Source organism: Pteropus alecto, unplaced genomic scaffold, assembly GCF_000325575.1.
Source record: "Pteropus alecto unplaced genomic scaffold, ASM32557v1 scaffold146, whole genome shotgun sequence".
Classification (NCBI taxonomy): Eukaryota; Metazoa; Chordata; class Mammalia; order Chiroptera; family Pteropodidae; genus Pteropus; species Pteropus alecto.
In genome coordinates, this window is record NW_006442107.1 from 13623264 (window position 1) to 13641435 (window position 18172).

At 40.9% G+C, this 18172-nt stretch overlaps 1 protein-coding gene across 1 annotated transcript in view; it reads right to left on the minus strand.

Moving 5' to 3' along the window:
• FHOD3 (formin homology 2 domain containing 3) overlaps positions 1-18172 on the minus strand; it is a 421374-nt gene that overhangs the window by 135783 nt on the left and 267419 nt on the right. Inside the window, 3 exon segments of the mRNA XM_025038715.1 lie at positions 701-942; positions 9803-9946; positions 16267-16361. Of these exon segments, the coding sequence (XP_024894483.1) occupies positions 701-942; positions 9803-9946; positions 16267-16361 (481 nt within the window).

Below are 18172 nucleotides of genomic sequence, written 5' to 3' on the forward strand. Positions count from 1 at the left end.
ATATGTATGCAGGCACGTTTATATATACATATATAAAGTTTGACAAAAACTTTATGTATATATGTATATATACATGTACATATATATATGTATATATATATACATGTACATATATACTATATATATATATACATATATATATGTATATATATATATGAGAGAGAAACAGACAGGGGTCTTCAGAGCTTCAGACAGTTCTGGATCTATAATGAACAATTTACTGAAATTTTACTTGTATATAAAATTATATATTTTGTTTTTATATATGTGTATTTTAAATTCAGATAGATTTATTCTATTTAACTCAACCTCAACTTCTGTGCTGTCATGAGTACCTCAGGCCTTTCACAACCTCACATGTGTGATCGCATACCATTTATTACTAAGTCAAACCTTTGTGTTTTGGATTCTCTTCCGTTTGATAATGCACAGCTTTTCTGAACAGATGTTAACCGAGACATTAAATAATATAAAAACACAAGTGGATGAAGAAATGTTTGTAGGGTTCGTAAGATCTGTGCACATTACCAGGGTCACCTTGGCTTGGGTAGTTCCGTGGGAATTTGGGTTAGGTTGGTGTTTTAATGGTAGAGAAGGGGGGTGGGTGGGGCGGGGATGACAGTGGGCACTTGTAGGATTGAAGCCACCCTCCCTCTTTCCGGTATCCCTGCGCCCCTCTCCATGGCTGGTTCATGCTTACTTCTCACGGAGATCTCGCACTTGACTGGGCTTGAAGCCGGGAGCTGACTGGGAGCAGGGGCTCGTGGGAGCCGACAGTGGACTCTTGACGCTCTGTACCGAGTGCCTGCGGCTCCTCCTGCGGTCCAGGGCCCGGTGCTCTCCCGCGCCGCCACCGGAACACACGCTGGCCCTCCTCCGGTCCCGGCGCCCACTGGCGGGTGGCTCTGCTGTCTCATCGCCATCCTCCTGCCGGAGTGCCACCTGAAAAAGCAGAGGGCACCCACTGCAAGGTCAGCCTTGACATCCCTTCACAGTGCCTAGGTGTGACTGTGCCTTTCAGGCTCGCTCTAATGAGGATTTAACAGTGTCTTTTCCCATCCTGCAGCCTCAGCTTCTCTGCAGTCTTCGCAACCACACGTCTCAGTGCCGTCTGTAGACTGAAAGGTGCTTGCCACTGTGTATTTACCCAATCAAATGAATAGCTAGACAGTCTGCATATGTGAGCCACAAAAATATATATCAGAAATAAACTTGACATCTAGGATAAAGGGTTTTTCCCCCCTAATTTCCTCTTAAAAGTGATGCGTATTTGTGCAGAGGAATAATTGGTTTACACTTTGTCAGATAGGCTTGCATGTAGAAGCCTGAGCCAACGGTATCACTTATAAGTTCAGAAAAAGCTCTATTGTTATAAAATCTCTTGGAAATTCTATTTCCTAAAGGTTCCCTCTTCGGTATAACTACAGAACAAAGAAAGAAATTATGCATTTGTTTAATCATGTTTATTATCTCAACTTTAACACTTTAAAAGGCATTCTCTGGGGAAAGTTTAAGAGTGATTATGTACCTAACCAATGACAGTATTTTAAAAATATTTCCAGCCAATTACTTTTTTCTTCATTTTGAGATGTAAAAATTCGAGACCGTTTGAACTTATTCTGACCTGAGGTATTGATTCTGCTTCTTATTAAGCACACATTTGGAATGATAAGATTAGGGGCTAATGTAGAATTCAGATATTTCTAATTCCTTGCCTAACCTCAGAGATCCAAGGATCAAATAGCATTCTGCTCAGTTCCTTTCAGAGAGGCATACAGTGTGTATAAAGTGAAATCCACTTTAACTGCCTTTTGTCAAGGAAGACAGAGACGATCAGAGAGTTTAAGTGAGGAGAAAAATCTGGAAAAATTATCAAAACACCACCATAAAATGGAATTCGATGAGGGCTTTCTAAAGTTCAGATCCTCAACAAAACATCTATCTCCTTAAAAAAAAGAACAGAGTGCATGAAGGGGTGAATAAGGCACAGAATCCCAGCAGAGCCAATGGCAGCCTTGGGCTTGGCAGTCGGGAACAGCATAACATGAAATTTGGGGCTGGCATTCACTCATGGTTTTGTTTTTACAAGAAGAATCCTAGAATGTGGCCGAACCCTCAGAGACTTCTTAGGAATGGCCAGAGAAAAGGCCACAGACTATGTGGGCCCTTGTACCAAGAAGTTTGGGCTTCATCCTGCTGGCCATGAAGAAGGTTTCTCATTCATTCACTCATTCATTTATTCACTAAATCACTCACTCACTATTGCTTGTTTTATTCAACAGAGGAATGGCATAGTCATAGCGGACTTTCAGGAGGACCACCTTGTTTTTAGTTGCAGAAAGTTAGGAAGGAGGAGAGAGCAGAGAAGGCCCCATGGGATGTAGCCCCTGCAGGATGCCAACCTCTCTAAACTCTGCTCTCAGCTGCTCTCCTAGGTCTTTCCCCTCCAGTCACACCAACCTCCTTTCAACCCTTCATACCTGCCAAGCTGGAGCTCCTGTACGGCTCTTCTCTGCGTTACTGTCTCTCTTTAGGCCATCATCTCGGAGGGGCCTTCCTTGCCCGTACCTCAGTTTCTCATCCCCCCTCATCCTGTCTCTTTTCTTCAGAGACATGCTCGCAGCCTCAGATTTGCAGGTTGTTCATGTACTTGGTCACTGTCTGCACACCATCAGAATGTGCACTCCCTCAGGGCAGTGTCCTTGTCTGAGTCACTGCTATGTCCCAAAACTTGGAATAGTGTAGATACTCAATAAAGTAAATTCATAGAAGAACTAATGAATGAAAAGATATTGCAATAATGCTGGCAAGAAATGATGAGGGCCAGAGCTAGAAGAATAGAGAAATAAGTGCAGTTTTCAGCAATCAGACTTTTAAGTGTGGGGACAGAAGAATGAGAAAGAAGTCCAGGAAAGCTCCAGGTTTGTAGCTTGGGAGATTCTGTTATTTGCAGAGGTAGTGAAAGGAACAGGTTATACCGGATTTTTGTTTTTGTCATTGGAGAAAAATAAAGGATTCATTTAGGGCTGGTAGCATGTCATGAGCAGCTTCCAGATGGCCATGTCCCAAATAGTCAGAGGTCCCCCAGCACCTTCTATGTCTTTCTGTACCATCATATTTAGCTTCTGGGAGAATCGACTATCTGTTCATCTTAGACTACAGAATGAATGTTCCTTGGGCCAGAGACAGATTTTGTATCTCTGTATTTTCAGATCCAGAAGAGTATGTGGGCCCTATATAATGGGCCCAAATGAATGAATGCAATACAAGAAGATAAGCAGGCAGAGGGGCAGGTAGCCATAGGCCTTTGCAGAAAGCTCAGTATCAAGATATCAGCCACCAAGGCTGCTGAACTCAAATCATAAGGCAGATCATATAGACTGAGAGAGGAGGTCTGATAAGGAAATCTCAACACAGGAAAGGATCTAAGGATGAACAATCAGAAAGGTACCCTGGAGACACTCATAGACATAGCCACCAGGAGTGCACTGCACAGAAGCAATGTACGAGAGTGGTGTCATGATCACCAGCATCATTTTAATCATGCTAGCATAGCAGTGATGCATCAACTGATAAAAATAGCAAACAAAAAGGAAAGAGGAAAGCAGGGAAAAGATGAAGGGAAGACCAATCTTACTTGTATAAAAATCCTAAATAAATGAGTATCAAACAGAATTCCAACAGCACATTTTTAAAAAGAACAAATCATAGCCAAGTGGGTTATATTCCAGGAATGCAAGGATGTTAAAGGATGAAAAGAAATGAAATAAATACCCAACTCGAAAATCTAGAAAAAGAACAACAAAGTACACTAAAAGAAAGTAAAAGAAGGAAATTATAAAGATAAAAATACATTTAGTTATAAACAAAATGGCAATGTGAATCATACACAAATCAAAATTATTATTTGAAAACATACAAAGAAATATACAAAACACTAGGTGATCCAGAGAAAAAGAGGAGAAATTACAAAAAGTGAGAAATAACCAAGGGAAAGTAAGTACTAAAACAGAAGAAATTAAAAACATTCATAAGAGACTATATATTTCTTTGCCAATGAATTTTAAAATTCAGATAAAATTAATTTCCTAGGAAATATAATTTAGCAAATATAATCCAAGTAAAGGTAAGAAATTTAAACAGACCAATTTCTATAGAAAAAATATAGTTATTGAAAATTTCTTCCTGACACTAAACACACACACACACACACACACACACACACATGCACACCACAATTTCCCAAAGAAATTCTATCAAACTATCAAAGATCAGAGAAAAAGGCTGAGAAAAAGAAGAAAAATTTCTAAATATTTTTACAAAGCAAGAATAAAACAAATACCTATACATAAGAAGTATTGCGTACACACACACAAAGAAAAGTATAAGACCACTTATGGTAGCATCTGTTTGTTATGGCAACAGAACTGAAAACTGGCCAGACTCCATTAAAAGAAGAATAAATAAATAAAGTATGGCAATTTTATGATACTTTCTATCAGCAGTGAAAATGAACAAACTAGAAAGCCACATAACAACATGAGTAGGTGTCAAAAACACGAAGCAAAAGAGAAAATGATATCATTCCTTTTATAAAAAGTTTCAAAACAGACAAAGTTCAACATGTTGTTTAGCCATACAGACTGGAATGAAAGAGTTAAAACAGTTGGCCTGTGATCTTTTTCACTCCTTTTATAGGAGAGATGCTTCTGAGGAAAGAAAAAAGGCAAGTGACCCCACCTAATCTCTTGTAAATATGCTAATAGCTAGACCACCTAATAAACAGACTAATGATATTTGCTAAAATGAGAGTTCTTGTTTCTGGAATGCCCCTAGCAGGATGTCCCTGGATAAGGATTACGTCTATTAAATAGACCCAGGATTTACAGAGTTATGAGCCCTGGCTCTCTGGGCTCTGTAGTAGAGATGTTTCATAACCGAATACTACCCACTGGGCGAGGTGACCTGCGAACCTCATTTGGAGACTTTGTCTATTGTTCTGGGTCAGAGGGCACATGTGTGATGCATAAAGAAAGGACCTGGCAGTCACAAGAGATGTCCCAGATCACTCTCTGTTTCTCTGCACCTCTATTGCCTGTATTCTCAAAATTATTAGCATAGCTAGATACTGGGCAAGATCTCTGATTTGTCAATTCTGATCTGGAAATCTGATCCTTTGTGTTAGCTCACAGAATAAGCTATTTTCAGGTAAAATTATAAAGAAAGCAAGAGAATAGTGCTGGGAGAGAGTGGGATGACACCAGAGAGGGCTATGAAGGACATTTCCAAGTTATTGGTATTGGTCTTATTTCTAAATGCTAGCACACGCAGTATTAGGGTTGTCTAGAAAAATGGAACGAACAGGATATACAGGGAAATTTATTATAAGGAAGTGGCTCCCAAGACTATGGAGGCTGAGAAGTCCAAAGGCCTGAGAATCACGAAAGCCAGTGGTGTAAATTCCAGCTAGAGTTCAGAGACAGAAGGAAACCATTGTCCTAGCTCAAGACCACCAGGCAGAGAGCCTGAATTCTCTCTTACTCAGCCTTTGGTTCTAGTCAGGCCTTCAGTGGATTGAATGAGGCCCACCCACACTGGGGTGAGCGATTCCTTTTACCAAGCCTAACAATTCGAATGTTAATTTTATCCAGAAACACCCTCACAGACACACCCAGAACAATGTTTAACCAAAAATCTGGGCACCCTGTGTCCCAATCAAGTTGACGCATGAAATTAACCATCACAATGGGTGTTTATTTTATTGTTCTTTAAATGCCACATATGTGCTACATTTGTGAATGATATGTGCCTGAAGCTAAAATATTAAGCAAATACAATTTGACAAAAGGAAGATGATGAATACGAAACAACTTTTGAAAAGTTTGGAATGAAGAGAAAGAGGGAGATGGGGAGGTAGTTTGGGAGTCAGATAGGCTGAAGAGCTGTGCCCTACAACAGGGAGCAGTGTCCTGGGGTAGGTATCCAGGCTACTTTTCAAAATTTTCTCCCAGTTGGTTCACTAATAGGAAATTCACCTGCATTTTGCTGTCTTTTGAAATTCAGTGACCACATAGAATCCAATGCTGTGATTATCTAAGCCCCTGGTTGAGCAGAGTCTCAGAGATGGGAGTTCTGATGGGGAAAGGAGGGAAGAAAAAAGGAGGTACGTGTACTGGGAAAAGTCTGTCTTCTACCTTCATGTAAGCCAATTGCCTTTGGTCTCTTCCTTTTCCATCTTTAGGATCCTTATTTTATTCTTGCCTTACCCTACCTTTTAGGAGCCATACAAACACACCCCATCCCCCATCCACTCACTTCCCAATGCCACATGCCAGTGACAATGAAACACAAAAGTCTGAGCAGATGACTGGTTAAGGCTTGGTTAGAGAAGATACCCAGAGCAGGGGCACAGAGAACTGAAACACTAACCCTAATGCTAACCCTAACTCTAACCCTAACCCTAACCCTAACCCTCTCTCTGTGCCCTTGCTCTGGGTATCTGCCATGGGAAAAATTAAGCTCTGACAGCAAATATCTCTATTCAGTTTCCCCTGATTTCTTCTAAGATCATATAAAGATTATTCTGTTTTATTCCTCAACTGGTCACTTATAATGACAGTCACTTTTAGGAAATAATGAGTTACATGTCAGTCTCTCCACTTCTACCCAGGGAAGATCGCCGTAGAGCCATGTAGCTAGGAAATACCCCTCCTAAGACTCTAGCCATGCACAAAAATTTATGAATAAAGCTGTTCATCATAACAGCATTTATAATTGCCAAAACTTGTAAATTATCTAAATCTGAAAAAAAGAGAGTAGTTGTATGTATTATGGTACATGCATACAGACAGAATATTATATTTCTAAAAAAAAATTAAGCTCTTGAAGAAGATTTATGACAACAGAAAATGTTCTAACATGTTTACTAATAAAGATTCAGTACACAACACTGTTATCCCCATGGTTAAGAATATAAACCTACACATACTAAAATGGCTAGAAAAACAGACTAAAATGTTAACCATGATTAGTAACAAAATCATGGTTGATTCTTTTTACACTTTTTGGAATTTTCCAAATATTCTTCAATGAGTACATGTTATTTTTATAAGTAGAAAAAGGAATTTAAAAAAGGAGTTTAAAAATATATGAATAAGACTGATAGGTGAAAAGTAGAATGGTACAACTCATAGAATGGGAAAAATATATTAAATTTTAAATCTAATAAGGATCTAGTATCCAGAATATCTAAAGAATTATTACAACTCAACAGCACCAAAACAACCCAATTTAAAAATGAGCAGATAGACGTTTCTCCACAGAAAATATACAAATGGCCAATAGGTGTGTGGAAAGATGCTCAACATCATTAGTCATCGGGGAAATGCAAATCAAAATGAATATTGCTTCATACCCACTGAGATAGCTATAACTTAAAGAGATGAACAGCGATAAGCATTGAGGAGGATGCAGAGAAACTGAAACCCTCGTTACACTGATGGTAGAAAGGTAAAATGGTGCAGCCATTTTGGAAAACAGTCTGGCTCTTTCTCACACAGCTAAAGACAATTATTAGATGACCAACAATTTCACCCAAGAAAACTGAAAAGATATGTCCACACAGAAACTTGCACACAAATGGTTGTAGCAACATTATTCATAACAGCCAAAAGATAGAAATAACCCAAATGTCCATCAAATGATGAATGGAAAAACAAAATGTGATATATTCATCACGAAAAGGAAAAAAGTACTGATACATGCTACAACATGGATGAATCTTAAAAACCCGTTAAGTGAAAGCTAGTCACAAAGACCACACATTGGTTGCATTTATATGAAATGTCCATTTATATGGAAGAAAATGCAAATCCATACAGAGAGAGAGTAGATTAATGGTTTGGGGGTATGAGGTATAGGAGGCATGGAGGAATAGGGGGTGTCTGCTATTAGGTATGGGGTTTCTTCTCTGGGTGATGGAATATGATAGTGTGATGGTTATGCAACCTTATGAATGTATTAAAACCCTTTGAATTTTACACTTTTATTAAAATAGTTAATTTTGTGGTATGTGAATAATATCTAGGAGAAAAAGTGAATGTCCAGGGATAGCCTGGTTCATTCTGATATTATGGGTAAGCGTGGGCCTAAAGGAATAAGCTTTCCTGTTCAAAGTCACACCACCCAAAATGAAACATGTCTGCAGATTCTGTCCTCCACTAGCCATGGAAGAAACAAGGACAATGAGGCTTAGCAACAAGGAATGGAATTTGCTACTACTTACAAATGTGCTCTAACCTTCGTTTAGAGTCCCAACAGTAGTCACATCAGATAAAATAACTTTAATAATGGGGCAGGGAGGGCGGGCGGGAGGGAGCATTCGACTTAAAATTAACCCACAGGGAACAGTTTGAACTCAAGTCAACAGGCCATAAAGGCATGAGGTGTAACCCAAAGCAAGGCCCACTTTGTGGGTGTATGACCTGTGCAACTTGTATAAGGGCTCCATGTTCATGCTCAGCAGGCTCCGGGCTTGGTGTACTGCTCTGCTTTCATCATCTTGAAATTCTTACTAATTTTAACTTTGAACTTGTGTTTTTAAGTGAAGTCCAATGGGACAATAAAGCGAGCATGTGCATGTGTAAAGAGGTACATAAGGAAAGAGGTACATTATGTATCTGCCATTCCTTGTGCCCATGAGCATAGAGTGTTGGTAGACGCACGATACATGGCAGATTAGTGAGACTGGAAGTGATTACCAGGTGAGTGTGTTGCACCTATGCCTGAGTAAGCAGAGGCACTGGAAGCTCTAGAGGCCAAGCTTTTCATGCAAACCAAAACTTGCTTTGAATGCAGAGAGATGGCAACCCAAGGGTGCTATCCTAACCTTTCTCACTGGTGTTACTTTCCCGTATTAGCAAACCACTTATGCTGAAATGATAACAGAAAAAGTAAAAAGATAGGGCAGCCCACAGTTTTTTTTTTTCCTTTCAGCTCTTACTCATCAGTAAGTTGAAGGGAGAGTGTTGACAGAACGAACACATATCAAGAAGTGAAATAAAAATAGGTGAGTTAGTTTTGTACAGTGATTCCACTCTTCCAGTAGGAACAAAACGCATATGCATGCAGGAGTGACAACCAACAAATTGGGTAATTTTGCTGGTTCTGCATATAAATTAAATGCGCTTATATTTGCATTTTAAACTGGCGTTGCACAGTGTAAAGATGAACAACAGTAACATTTCTGCTAATATTTTTCAACTTTAATTTTTCTTTCCTTATAATGATATTAAATAGCAAATAAAAACACCATAATGAGTAAGAGAGACTGCAGAAGAAAGCAAGAAAATGTTTAGCATCTTTAACAGCACTTTTTTCCTTGGCATTTTCATTTTGCACTGGGCTCTACAAATTATGTAGCTGGCCCTGCCTGATGTTCCACACCTGCGTATCTCTCTCTGTCTCTCTCAATCGTAAAGTGCTGTTGACAGAATGCATATACTTTAAAATAAAAGAGCAATAAATAACCAAGCAAGCTACCAAGTTTCTCCTAGATCAGTGCTTCTCCCACTTGAGTATGCATCAGGATCACCAGGAGGCTTGTATAACAGACTGCTGGGCACCGAGTGTCTGATTCAGCAGGTCTGGGCTGGGGTCTGAGAACTCGCACTGTGAATAACTCCCAGGTGTTGTGAGTGCTGCTATACACTACACTCAGAACCACAGGTTTAGAGTATGATTACCCCAGCCTTTGACATTTGTCCAAGCTTTGAGATGCCTTACAAAAGGCATATTCTGTTACCTCATAAATGTTCAATTGCTCCACTAAGTCCAGGTCAGTCCCTTTCTTGTTCAAGTGCCTCTGGGACACGGCTGCAATGCCCAGCTCCTCCAGGCAGTCCACCACGTCATAGAAGGTGTCTTGGTCTGGCAATCCTGACAATGTCTGGATGAAGAAAGAACAGGACATGGACATGTCTTAGGGAACTGTCTCAAGGCTTTCAAGGCATTTTTTGCATGGTAGCCCATGGCCGTAATTATAACAACATGGGAAAAGGCAAGGCAGATGGCAAGTTCATCTGAGATAAAAGTTCTTCAGTGTAAGCAGAATGAACCCCAAGATCCTATCCCATGTTACACAGGTGCTGTGTACTTCCCTCCCCTTGAGTGTAAGCAGGATATTCCCAAGATTAGGTTACAGGTTATATTACATAGCAAAGGTGAAGGGGTTTTACAGATCTCTTTAAGGTCCCAAATCAGTTGATTTTGAGTTAATCAAAAGGGAGAGCATTCTGGGTGGACCTGACCTAATGAGGCAAGCCATCTGAATGCACCTAAGGCACTTCCCCCAGCTCAGAGACTAGAACAGTGATTGTCCTGCTGGCCGTGAAGCAGCAGCAAGCCACCATGAGTTCTACAGCTGCAAGGAAATGAGCTCTGCCAACAACCACGAAAGCTTGGAAGAGGACCCCAAGCCTCAGATGAGACTCCAGCCCCAGTGGACACCTTGACTGCAGCCTTGTGAGACTCTGAGCAGAGGACTCAACTAGGCAGTGCTGGACACCATCCCATGGAAGCTGTGAGATGATAAATCTGTGCTGTTTTAAGCTGCTAAATTTGTGGTAATTTGTTACATGGCAATGGAAAATCGACATGCCCAGTGATCAGAAACTCATGTTAAAATCAATCTACCAGCAGCTGGAGCGATAACAATTTGATGATTCCCTTTTCTTCTAGTTTGGTAGGCCTTCCCTTGGTCTATGAAACTTAGGAAAACATGAGAAATTCCAAAGCAGCAACCCAGAGACAAATAATAACAACAACAATCTAAGAAAGGAAAAGCTGACTTCCCTTTGTATTCTGCCTCTCTTACAAGAGGATGATCTCACACAGGGCCTCTGCTCAGAACTGGAAGGGCCCTTAAAGGGATTTACTACAGCCCCTTATCTTATAAATGAGAGCAGTGAAGGCCAGGATAGAAGGGATTTGCCTGAGGTAACAGGAAGTTACTGAAGACCTGGGATAAACCCTGTGCTCAGACTGCTATTAGTCTCCCTGGAATCATTCTACCCAAATTATTCTGGCCTCGAATTTCAGACACAGGTCTTTACTTGCTATTTATTTCACTACTTTTGCATTTCTAAGCACCCTACCTAATATTTCAAAATTATTGTTAACATGGCAACCTGCTTTGGAAGAAGAAAGACCAATGCTTTCGTAAGGATCATTTCAAATCACCAACTCCTATAATACTTCTATTTTGAAGCTACTAATTTTGAAAAGAATGTATTCATAACAAAATACTGGCTTTTTCCTTTCTATGCTGAGCAAAATGGATACAACACACTGTTGCTGAGATCAGAAACAAAGGAAAAATAACTGGGATTCAATAGCTTAATTAGTCAGGGGCCCCAATAAAGGCACAGAACAAGAAATTATGAACCAGTCAGAAGGTTTAACAAATAGGTCCTCACACTTAAGTGGCCAAGTGTGAAAGCACATTTCCTGGGCAAGGCAGTCACCACTGCATTACCAGACACAACAGTCCATTGCACTGCCCCCAGCTCCCAACGCTAACTGAAAAAACATGCACCCAGTGAAAGAAGCCTGTCATCAGAACGAGCTCATCCTTTGGTTTTAGGGAAAACTCTAGAACTTGTTAACAGATGAGGATACGGAAATGGCGATACCAAGGCCCGGGAAGGCTCACGTTGGGAGGTGCCCTAACTGACTGCTGACTCTGTCAAATACACAATTTGAGAAATGCAGTGAGTTGACATTTGGTGTTAGATTTAAAACTTTCTACACAACAGTGCAGGGGCCAGGATGAGGCACAGCATGAGGCCTCTGGCAGCCTTCTCGCCTCTAGGTTCCCCTCCGTCTTTCTTTTTTTCCCTGGTGAAAGTCCACTGAGGTTCTTTGTCTCAGAAGTTTACAGGGAAGTTGAATTCCTAGACCTAATCCCATCACTTTAACAAGCCCAACCATGATGAGTTGGAGGGGTTACTGTTAAATAATTAAACAAATAGGTCTATAGAACCAAATAGACTCACAGAGCCCTTGCTCAATAATAGGCCCAAAATTGAGGGAATTTAGAGGTAATTTGTCATTTCCACTGTGAAAACATGGGCTTGAGCCAAGACTGCATACCCCTACCTTTCATATGTGTGGCTGCAGGGTAAGTGACCTTATGCCACAAACAAAGGCAGCTTCCTTCTTCACCTGCATGGGAGGGGACTATACATCCTAGAAACACATGTTCACCTTTTTAAGCTATTCTCTACCATGCTGAGCCATTTTGCCATGGTCCCACCTCTCCCTGGGCCCTGTCCTCCCATTTCCACCCTGACACCTCACTGCTAAGGTGCCTACTTCTGGCAAAGGTGGCAACTACTCCAGAAAAGTCTTTGGGGCAAATGTCTTTTGATGCCTTTATCCTCTGATGACACCTCATGACCTGCTTCCTGCTTTCTCTCAGACCTTATCTTGCCAGGGCTTATGACAGGTAAATCTTTACAGGCATCTCAGAGGGAAAAATCTCTTTCCTAAAGGACATTTTAGTTTCTTCTCCCTGGGTTTTTACTGATTTCATCAAGTTTTTCTTGTAGGATAAAACCAGAGTGGCAAAAGCCTGAACATGAATGTTCATAGCAGCATTATTTGTAAATCCAAAAGCGGTAAACACCAAATACTCCTATGGTGGGTGAAGAGATAAACTGTGGTGTTTCTACAATGGATACCGCACAGTAGCAGAAAGGAGTGAACTATTAACACATGCAGTACCAGCACCGTAGGTGAATCTTAAATTCCTTATGCTAAGAAAAGCCAACCTCAAAGGGATGCATCCTATACAATTCCATGTGACATTTTTGAAATGACAACACTATAGTGATAGAGAATAAATCAGTGTTTGTCAGGGGTATGAACAGGGGATCAAGATGTCACCATAAAGGGATAACAATAGAGAGATTTGAGGGGACATGTTCTATATCCTATTTATGAAGGCTATCAATAACTACATATGTTAAAACTTATACAGCTAAATACCAAAGGAAGAAAAGTTGATTTTGGTGTAAGGTAATTAAAAAACAATAACAAAATATAGAAACAAAGGCAAATACTAAGCATGAATCCCATCCAGTATCCCTCCCCTGGGCTCCCTGAGGTCCTCCTTCCCTGACCGCTCAAAGCCAGCACCACAGTAACACCCCTGTTACTCATCCCCCGCATCTGTCTCATCCTGTTCTACAAGGTGGTCACTATGTGAACCCCACACTTCCCCGCCCCACCAAGGGCAAGATTTCCACTGAGGAAATTTCAGCTGGATCAAGACAGCTTGTAGGGTAAGAAATGGATAGTTTCTGATTCTCCCTCAGATCTCCCGAGGACATGGGGTAGGAGGCAGGGGGAAGGTCGGAGGTGGGAATTAGTCTGGATCTTGGAACCCCCAACCACCACCACCATTAAAGTCCCTCTTTAACAAAGGGAGCAGATTTCAGTCTCAGAGCCGTGAGCAGGCTAGAACTGTTTTGTCATAAAAATGTTAATTTCTTGAATTCCATGTTATTAGGCCATCTTTTATTTTGTTGAAAGAAAAGTTAGAAAAGCACTATACTGTAATTATTTCCTAGATTTCAGAGTCTGAATCTTTTCTGGACCCACAAAACATTTGACTTCATTACTTTGTTTGGGATCTAGGGGACTGTACTCACTGAGGCGATGAACACAGCTAAAATTCAACAATAGAAAACAAATGCAGTGTGGGTGCCAGCAGTCTGTTGACCTTTTTGAGGAAAAGATGACATTTGAAGTAATGTTCTCAGGACCTTTCTGGACTTCCCCTATGCCAGAACTAACAAAAGATGAGACAGAACAGACAGAAGAGAAAGAGTAAGCAAGGAATTCCTGGACATTAAATGTCAGAGGATGCCAAGGAGAGTGTGACACACACTAGGTCCTTGCCAGCGATTGGCAGCAGAATGGCCACATCAGGCAGATGCTGCCAGGATCATTAGAACAGCCGAGCGTGGCCTTTACCAATAAGATGGATAGCATTACAATGGAAAACACTGAGCAAGGGCAAAAATTCCATTCTTGCTGAATTCGACGTTTTCCAAAACAATGTCAGTGACTGAAAGTGGCAGAAAATTGATGACTTTAATCTTAAAAAAATACAAACAGAAAATTGCTTTAAAACTGCATCCTAAAATAAACTTACAGATTGTACAATAAAAGCAAAATTATTATCTACAGAAAAGTGGTGGTCACTCCCCACTAGGACTGTAGTAGAGTTTCCTGTGTCCTCATCAACGAATGCTTTTCATAAAAAGCAATCACTGCCAACATGATCTGAGGAAAACTTTGTTTTGTTGCTTTGCTATATATTTCTTTTAATCTTGGTAGGTTTAATGTTATTTTTTGACTGGGTTCTTAATATATTTAGGATAGTGTCATTTTCTGCCCTATTTTTTGCAATTAATTTCCCAATTTGTCACTTGTCTTTAGCTTTTATTTGTGGTTTTCATCTTACAAATAAGACCTTTTAGAATTTTGTGCACTGGAATATTTAAGTCCTTTCCTTTGGAATTTTTCTCGACTGGTTTTATTAAAAATAACCTTTATCTACCAGAGACCAATTAATCTTCATCTCTAGTTCCTTCTCATTTATCTATGATTTGATGTCTTACATTGAACTCTTTAATTGATCCAGAATTTATTTTGGTATATGGTCAAAGTATGTTTTTATTTACTTCTATTTAGCAAGACCTCCCCAATCAGGAATGAAGCTACCCCATTCCCACTGATTTCAGCCACAGGGTAAGTTGTTCTGTGCACTGGGATCTATTTTGGCATTCTTCTGCTACAATCATATGTCCACCATGCAAAAAGCCAGGACCACACTGTTTTAATCCTTGGAGTTTGCTCAACGTTTTAATATCCAGAAGTTACTACTTATAATTATGCTTCTTTCTACTAATTTGTCCCCAGTTCATCATGGGAAATGTTTCTCCAGTTATATTTCAGAAAGAGATTCGGGTCTTCTCTGGCGGGTATGAAAGAAGACTCACAGCAGCGGGTGGGGGAGGTTAGTTGATGTGGGGCCTGGGGACTAGCGTGTAGCAGTCTGCAGGATAACCACTCCCACCCCAAACTCAGTTATTAAACAGGAAGAGACCGAGGCACCGGAATGCAGGAACTCCAGTGCCAAGAGTGGGCTGTCCCAGGCCAGCATGGGACCCCCTGTCAGAGCAGCATCTCTGGGGATGGATACTAAAGCCTACAACTGCTCTGCAAGTTGGTGACTGTGGAGGGACATGATGGGAGGAACAGGAGCACAAGGATGTAGTCACCATTTTAAAAGGTGAATAGGACCCATGCCCAGGAATCCTTATCTCACCTCCAGCAGTCAGAATTCAAGAAGCAGTGGAACAAGAGCACCTTTATTTCTTCCTGACTGTGAACTATTTCTTTAGAGTAAAACTTGCTAATTTATTTTCTTAAGGAGAGATGTTTTTAAGAGGACACCTTGATAGGAAAAGTAGTCATAAAATTCTCGCTGTCATCTTTCTGATTTATTAGAAACAACCAAAGCACAGGAAGCATGCAAACACTCACAGAGCTTCACACTTATGTCCAGCGGCATGCATGCACACACACCGTGCATAGGTGTAAACCGTTTTCTCCTGCGAAGAAGCACACTGCAGCCATGGTTCCAGCCACCATGATGGAGGGTCTACATGATGTGGCTCTTATCCAGAGGGTAAATTTCAGATTTTCTCATATTAGTTTCCTAGGGTTGTTGTATCAATGTACCACAAACTGGGTGGCTTAAAACAATAGGAATTTATTCTCTCACAGTTTGAGAGAGTAGAAGTCTGATATCAACGTGTCTGCAAAGCCATGCTCTCTCTGAAGGCTCTAGGGGAGGGTCTTGCCTTGCCTCATCCTTGATTAGCTACTGGCAATCCATGGCATGCCTTGTCTTATAGATGCATCACTCCAACCTCTGCTCTGTCTTCACATGGCTGTCTCCTCATGCACACACATATACATCATCGTCCCTCACTGTGTGTGTCTCTTTTCCTCTTCTTAGAAAGACACCAGTCATACTGGATTAAGGCTCACCTACTGACCCCATCGCAACTTGATTATACCTTCGAAGACTCTATTTACAAATTAGGTCACATTCACAGGTACCAGGGGTGAGGAGGACTTCAACATGGCTTTTGGGAGGACACAATTCAACCCAAACAAACATCAACCAACCTTGTTCACTAGAGTCATCGCGTAAACCAGCAGCTCTGTGTCGACCCCGTCCTTTTCCTCTAGGATTTCCATGATATTTGACCAGGGTGTGACTCCTACAAATAAAGCAAATATCATTAGGACACAATTCAACATACCTTATCCAACTCACATCACAGGTTTTCTAAAGACTCTTCATCCAACAATGGCGATGTATTTCAGTAACCGAATTTCAAAACGTGGCACATGCTTCTAATTAGATGACAATATACCACATTATCATTGTCCACTGGAAAAATGTATATTCTTCAGGGTCAGGATGCCTATAAATTAGCTTGAAAGTTCCCTTTGTATTAAATATGTCACTTAAAAAAAAAAAAAAAAAGCATTCATGTGCAATTATTTAGGCCATGAATTTCCCCCTCCAAGTGCAGAAGCTCTTGATAAGTATTTCCCGTACATTGGCATGCTATGCTCTGATCTCCTGCAAGGAAAAAGGATGCAGGAGGTCTTTACATTCATGCTACAGTAGGCTCCAAGTGAAACATCCGTCCAGCAAACATTTGAAAAAGTATATTACCTCCATGTAATCAAGGCACAAATACTGTTTAAGCATCACCCAGATACAAGCAGCTGGGTCTAGTGGGAGGCTGCCTTCAAGAGGTTTATAATCTAATAGAGCAGTTAGACATAAATATAAGGACACACATCAGCACAGAGTAAAAGCACCCAAAAGGCAAAGGCACTTAGCTGAGCCTGTCACTCAGTGAGGGAGGTCTCCTGAAGTGCGGATGGTAGTGGGGGGCTTAGTGCAGAGGTGGCTCCTAAATAGGGCTCTGCAGGCAAAGGCTCATAGATGGTTATTCCCTGGCTCCAGGAGAGAGCAGAAAACCCTTCACATTCAGGACCACCAAGGCCGCAAAGAGAGCACAGCACCCTGACGCAATTTCCTATGCCTGAGATAAATATTTGAAGTGAAATGTTGCTTTGTCCTTACGTGATGGTATGGAACATGAAGCTCTTACCTGCTTTCTCTATAAAGATCTTAAAGGGATATTGCTTATTTTTGCTGATAAAAATAAACTCTGAAATAACTGAAAACCAGTGGTTTCCAAATGCTGGTTCTTGGATGAGTTATGCCAGGGCTGACTTCCTAGCCTGGAGAACAAAAGCTCCCCAAGGGCAGCAGTAGTATCTGTCTTATCTCTGTGCTCTTAGCACAGTGCCTGGCATACAGCAGGCACCCAATAAAATGTCAGCCAAATAGTGAATGGAGGTCTTGGAGAGGGCAGGAAGTGGGTTAAGTTGGGGCAGTTTAAAAAGAACCAAAGGGTAAATGAAATAAGGAGAGAAGGCCAGAGAATTAAAAAAGAAATAGGCACCTACTATAAAATGTGAAAGACATGGATGTAGCTTGATGCAGCAATCTGTCGGCTCACCTAGCAAGTAAACAGAAAGCCTTTTCCTTTGGCCGAGTTGTCCAGTTGGTCAGAATGAGGCCAGCTTCTATAACCCCTTCTAACTCTGGAAGCATGATCCTTCACCTGTTAACTGCTGAATTATCTTCTTGCTGATATTTATCATCAAACTCTTTTGAAGTCTTCACTTGTTTTTCAAACCCCAACGAAATCACCATTTCTGCCCTCAGTACAGTCAATCGATGTGGTCAATGGGACTTGGGTTTCACTGTCCAAGCGCAGTCCAAGCACTGTAAGTGCCTCAGCTTGTATTTATAATGAGGGCAACTTCTATTATTACCACCTGGCACCGAACCTCAGCAGAAAACACTTGTTCCGGTGAGTTACTGATGAATGGTTTAAAGAAGACTGTGTAGGAGAGAAAGCACTGAAGCTAAGAATTTCCAGTGGTGTTAGTGGGCCCAGAACTGCTTCCTGCTTGCATATTTTGGAGACAAAGATGCCAAATA